The sequence below is a fragment of the Cyrtonyx montezumae genome, unplaced genomic scaffold (assembly GCF_038088225.1).
Source record: "Cyrtonyx montezumae isolate F1298 unplaced genomic scaffold, pur_monq_1.0 scaffold_10, whole genome shotgun sequence".
In the NCBI taxonomy this organism is placed as follows: Eukaryota; Metazoa; Chordata; class Aves; order Galliformes; family Odontophoridae; genus Cyrtonyx; species Cyrtonyx montezumae.
This window is the reverse complement of record NW_027071826.1, coordinates 8927819-8934144: the sequence shown is the minus strand read 5'-3', so window position 1 is coordinate 8934144 and position 6326 is coordinate 8927819. Positions and strand designations below refer to the sequence as shown.

Below are 6326 nucleotides of genomic sequence, written 5' to 3'. Positions count from 1 at the left end.
CAAGTTTTAAGTATCCCACAGACACCAGTGTTTTCTTTTGCTTTCCTGTGAAGCTTTTGTCACTTTGTTCATCTTTTGTAAAAAGCTGTACTTGTGTGAAGCTGGATGAAAAGGGTTAAAGCAAAAAAAGGTAAAAATGTATTTGCGGCTGTAGTTGCGAGATAGAAAACACAGAACTGAGTTAACTGAGGGAAGGCTGGGATATCCCCTCAGGGTCAGCACTGACCGAAGCAGAGATGAGTTCAGTGTTCAGACAGCTGTGAGGAGCTGCTGGCATTAGGACTTCTTAGAAGCGTTCCTCCCTTGTGCATCTGCTTCCCAGCTGTTACAGGAACCGACGCGTGCCGCTGTATGTGGAGCACTCGCCTGTGCTTACCAGGGGGGCCGTCAGCTCCCTAAAGGAGGCTGCACGTGAGGCACCTGCTACGAGGACAGTCTAGGGATGGTGAGATGCGATGCTGCTAATACGTAGAAGTTTAACACAGAGCAGTGCTGCAATTCATTAATGAACCTGAGCAAGAACAAGCTGTTGCTCGGTTATCTTAACAATATATACTCATATAACGTAGACTCTTGTGTTTTAATCTTTTTATTGAAGAGCTTTTTATATTAAAGATATATATATCTAATATATACTTATTTTCCCTCTAAGGCAAAATGCTGCCCATGCACCCACTGGTAAATTCGGGTGTCTGCAGAGGCAGATGGAATCTGTGGCTCTGCAGGTCCTGTAACAGCGTTCTGTAGTTGAGTATTCCACTTTGAGGCCCAACTTCCTCTAAGAATGTTAAGAAAAAACAAGACATAAAAGTTATCTGGACACAGAACCGAGTTTGGCGATAAGGGGCGACTTGAAAGAAGCAGAACCTTTTTGAACGCTTTTGTCTTCTCTTAAAGACAATGCTTTGCAGACTCAGAAGTTGAAATGGAAACACGGGGCCGCGTTATGACCAATTGTACACGAAGCTGCCACCGCAGCGCGGGAGCTTTCTCACTGAGGGCTGCACGCAGCTCTTGCTGCTTTTACCACTGCTGCTTTTACACGTTTGAACTCTTGTTTTGAAGTGTGTTGGAAGATAAATCTGAGCAGTCTGAGCTACAGCTTACTACAGAATTCTGACATTGGATTGTTTTTTCAGAGAAGAGAGCCAAATTTCAGAACTCCCACAGGACGACGGTGGAGTACTTAGAGAAGTCTGACAGCAGTGTGTGGGCCACAGTGCTCTTTGTTGCCTGAGAGGAACTTTTACCATGCAGAAACAGAGCCAACTTTTGGTCCTTGTGTCCCAGGGAGGGATTAGCTGCTGCTGTGCCCTGGCACCTGCACACTGTGCTTTCTGGTGGGCTGCTTAGCTTGCTTTTACGTGGGATTTCCTTTCTGCGTGTCCGTTGTTGTGCTTGTAGCTGGCAGTCTGCATCGAGCACAGGACCAAAAACCCAGCTGTTTAATTCCTGGAGACCTTCAGTACTGAATTTAAATCAACAGCTCCGAAGCAGAATATTAAACAAGACCTTTGGAACGGACAGGCATCTTGTCAGGAGAGCAGCAGCCTTGGTGGGACCGCTTTTAATCTGGCAGATGTTTCCTTGTTTGGAATCGTAAAGCTGAAGGCGCTATAAAGGTTACAAGGCTTTGGGTTATGCCAGTGTGTGGGTTCGTTACCGAACACAAACCAGGCCGTGTCTGAGGCCGGCTGCAGCACGCAGCGCTTTGCTCCCTGCATCTCATTACTTCTGGTATAGCTGTGGAAGAAATCCAGCTCCGAGGTCACCTGTTTGTCACAGCCCACACCAAATGGGATCTGTCACAAATACTATTCACTGCCACTTCAACAGGAAACCTGTAATGAGAGCACTTTCTGGGCCTCGCTACATCTGCTTTCTAAATATATCGCTCCTGTCTACTTTATCTCTACAAATTAACCCAGTTTTACTTCCCAAGAGCACTCTGTTTCCAGAAGTTGATAGGTTTCTTTTGAAGAAGGTCCCTTGAGTGCACCACAGAGCTGTACAATAATCTGAAGCTGTTGGAAAGTTTTTCCAAGTGTAGAAAATGAAAGTATTTAAAATACTCTCACAGGGTAAAAATGAGTATACGTTCTAGAATGTAAATGTTTTTGGTAAAAATTAGGTTTTTTTCCTGTATAGAAACAAATCTCGGTTGTGAAATCCAAAGATGAATAAAGCTGTTTAAAAGGAAGGTTCCTCAACTGGTGTGTTGGTGGCAGCGCTGAGTGGGGAATGCGTGCTCTTCGTGCCCCCAGAGCTGTCCTCGTGTGCAGTGCTGGAGCTTGGCCTTGGGCTGAGCAGTCACTGACAGAAGGGGCAGAAACTGCAGCTGCTGCAGCCACGGCCTGAGGTGTGCAGGAGCACAGAGGCGCTGGGGTGGCTTGGCTGGCGGCCACAGATCAGCTGCAGCTTTAGAAATCCACCAACTGCTGCAGCAGACGAACTCACTGTGAGCCGGGCCAGACAACGGGGGAGCAACGGGAGTGGTAGTGATGCTGCATGAAACACCTGGGTTTGAAGGCTGAGGTACTCGTGGCTGTGAGCTACAGCACTCTGACGGCTTCTTCCTTACACTGAGTACACGAAGACCTCAAATGTTCACGGCTGGATTTTATTTTTAAAAAATGATTAAAAAAAATGACCAGTGGTCACTTATTAATACAGATTGGGCAACCTGGGGGACGGGGAGAAGGGGGAGCTGGGAAAGGGAAGTGAGTGAATGCTCAACAGGTGCATGATACGAGTGAGCATCGCCCACTACCACGGCATGCACCCACCAAACACAGTGAGTTTTAAGGCCCCTGGAAAGAGTGGGTGAATAAGTTCACCCAGAACGCAGCAGCCACTAGAAACAGCACCCAGAGCAGTCAGTCTTGAGGCCAAAACAGAGGTAATTAACAGCACAAAGATGTGGATTAAATCATGTAAAGCTCTGACAAAAGCCTCAGAGGAGAGCAAGGGCTGTGTGGCTGAAAGCAGCTGAAGGTGCCACTCATGAGCTTTGTGGAAGGACCGTTCTCCCAAACACTGATGTCACGTGGAGGTGATGCAGAACTTGTATCAAATACAAAAAGTGCCTTTGCACAGCTTAAAAAAAAAAAAAGCTTCATGTTACTGTCACCTTTTGTGTATTTCTGCATCCATTTCTCTGCTGGAGGAGGAATTTCACTTCCCTAACGCTTCTTCACGAAGCAAAGCAGGCTCAGTGCACTTGTGCAGCAGGATGCTATACTGCAGGAAGGACCGTGCCTACTTCATCCCTTTCACACCTTCCAATGTGACTACATAGCAGCAGCAGGACGGAGGCAGATGAGGAGCAGAAACAACTCTCAAAGTCCTCACGCTCGCAGGGTGCTGTGACACAGCTCCAGGTGACGGCGCAGGCTGTGGCACACGGCTGACCATCAACCTCATGAGCAGCTGATTTGCCCATGTTATTCCGAGCGCTGGAGAGACTCTGCTAGCAGCAGAACTGTAAAGAAAGCAGTACAGATTTCTGCACGTATGAATTTCATATGGATTATCTTGGCTTCTCTTTTTCTGAGAACTGCTCCACCGAAGCACAGTGAAATAGCTCCCTGTTTATCTAATGCACTGAGCAGTAGTAGGATTCGAACAATAACTGTGTGCTTGAGCCTCATCGACAGCTCGCTGTCAGAAGGCACTGGGACTTCTTTCCTTAAGGAACAAAAGCAATCCACAACGCTTGGCTGGCTCTGTCCAAGCAGACAGAAAATGCCTGCAATTCTACCAAGAGCAGAGGCACAAAAACCTCGTGCAGCGAGCACAGCAGCACCCCACAGAACCCATCCCTGAACTTGCTGGTGAGGCATTACCACGCAATGACACGTGGTGGTCTCCTCTACTGCACAGCACAGCAGCTCTTGTTCCTCCAGCAAATTCAGCACTGCTGCAGAAGTTCACCAGTGGTTTGTGTTGCAGTTGCAGGGAAGCACAGGGGTCCAATGCTGCCCTGCACAACGCTGTCACAGCTGTGGTGGATGCCTCACTCACCTGGAGCCACACTGCGCAGCTTCTGCCTCGCTCACGGCATCGGTCACCTGAAGCAGAACAACACTTGTAGCTGAGCTGTCCTTATGCATTTCACCAAACAGAAGGGTGGGGAGCAAAGCTGACACAATTCAAGTTATCAGGTTGCAAATTAAGCCGTGTTAGAAAAAAAAAACATTATTTCAAAGCAAACTAAAAGGAAATTATGATAGCTACAGCATCTATGAATTTCATTTCTGCTAAAAACTGAATCCATTTAAAACAACAGCCAAAAAGCAACCTACACGCACCATACTGCCTCCTCCATTCATCACTTCCTTCAAGGACACTCTCTTGGCACGGAGACGGCTACATTTCTGAACCAGTTCTCCACACTCATCACAACACGGCCTCGAAGGACGCTCATTCTGATGCCATACCTGATTGATGCACACTATGGGAGTCCTGAATCTGGTGCTTAAGCCGTGAAGCTGAGCTCCAAAGTTCTGCAAACAGCGAGCCCTCAGAACTGAATCCGAAGCTCCGAACTCACATCGAAACAAAGCAGCAATGGAATCGATGACCACCAACCGCACCGCGCCTCTTGTGAGCAGCACGGAGATCCTCTTCGTAATGCAGTTGTGGAAGGTGTCCTAGCCCAGCACGCAAGCAGACAGCGTCAGAAGGGCTCAGTTAATTCTTAGCTGTGACATCAAGATGGCAACTACAGCTGCCAACCCTGAAACGCACGCGGATGGAGCTTCGAACCTAACACGAGCTGGCAGACTGAGCTCACTGCTCGCAGCAGGTATCTCATGGGCTCACGTAACAGAACTGCAGACGAGCTGTGTGTGTGCAATCTACTGCAGTTATTCACAGCTGTTTTAGTATGCACAGGCGTTTCGAAGTCTCAAGAGTGCAGTCGTGCAAATCCTGAGCAATTCCTGTTCTGCAGAGTGGTTCTCACTGCGATACTGAGAACTCAAGACCAGCGTGGGACATGTCTCGAGTGAGATTTACAGTAAGGCCCAGTCTACTGAACTCCCTGCTGTTTTCTGGTGTTTTTTCAAAATCATAAACATTACCATATCAAAGACATTGCATTTTTTTAAGTGAGGGAAAAGCAGACAGGAGGAGCAAGACAGCTGCACTGCAGTTGTGCTGTGCCATTCCTTATTTTAGGCACTGCTTTTTGCTTTCTTTCTTTCTGTTACTTTTTTGGTTTGCTAGCTCTGGTGTTGTGCTGCAGGCTCCTCAGGGCACACAGAGCACCTTCTGCATATTTACTGATATTCTGTCTCCCAATTCAGTGAAGGAGCTGCAACAAAGCATGTCCTGACTGGCTGGGATGGAGTTGATTTTCTTCACAGAGCCTCCTATGATGCTACGTTTTGGATCTGTGACTAAAATAGCTGGGGATAACACGCAGCTGTTTTGCTCTCCTGCAACATCTCGTGTGGTCACTGGATTATCCGTGCCATTACTCACCAGGTCTGCTGCATGCTCAACGAAGATATTGTTTCCAAATCTGATCTTTTGTATGATTTCAGGAGGCACATCTGCACGCAGCTTATGCTGTTGAGCTATCAGCTGTTGCAAACGTTTACTTGGGAATGCATCTTCTGTACAAATGTAGACAGCTCCTGCAATCAAGGAAGCACCCTCTGTTACTGCAGCATGACTTTTACACAGATGGTTTTCCTAACGGTACAAAAACAAACTAAGGAACCATGCACTCAAAAGCTAGGCATGCCTAACTGGAAATTCACTTCACTTTTTTGGCACCCACACTGAATCGATGATGAACACCACCACCACGATGACTATCTTGTAGCTGCCTGTTGCTTTTGGGTGCCTGCTGACACAGTTTTGTTTTGTGCTCTCCAGCAGTCCACTAGGTGACACTCTTCCTGCATGGCTGCTGAGCACCTGCCTGCCTAACTGGGAAGATGACACGCACTGTAACGTACCCAACACACAAAGAGTAATAACTCCGCTTGAAAACACGACATTAGATCATGAAAAAAGATTACAGTTCAATCACATGACGTGTATGACGTATGATGTTCAATCACATCACGTGATCAGTGCTCATGTAGTTTTACTGTGGGTTCTGGTTAATGAGCGTGCATTATTACAGAGAAAATTAACTGCACACATCAAAGGTGTTGGAGAAAAAAATAAATACGTGCAATATTTTCTTGATGAAAAGCCTGATTTTCCTTAGCACTACACTTCTTCAGCTCAGTTCTCCCCAATCCCTCCATAAATTCTTATAGAAATCACTGCAGTTCATATACTCCCACTCAGATTTTCAGTTGCAGTTT

The 6326-nt window shown here is 46.9% G+C and overlaps 1 protein-coding gene across 1 annotated transcript in view; it reads right to left on the bottom strand.

The window, feature by feature from the left end:
* The window catches only part of XRCC3 (X-ray repair cross complementing 3), a 421446-nt gene that overhangs the window by 410613 nt on the left and 4507 nt on the right, over positions 1 to 6326 (bottom strand). Inside the window, exons 5-8 of the mRNA XM_065750332.1 lie at positions 5488 to 5642; positions 4440 to 4652; positions 4024 to 4070; positions 3095 to 3481 (exon numbers count right to left, since the gene is read on the bottom strand). Coding sequence (XP_065606404.1) covers positions 3259 to 3481; positions 4024 to 4070; positions 4440 to 4652; positions 5488 to 5642 — 638 coding nt within the window. The 3' untranslated portion in view covers positions 3095 to 3258. The remainder of the gene's footprint in view (positions 1 to 3094; positions 3482 to 4023; positions 4071 to 4439; positions 4653 to 5487; positions 5643 to 6326) is intronic.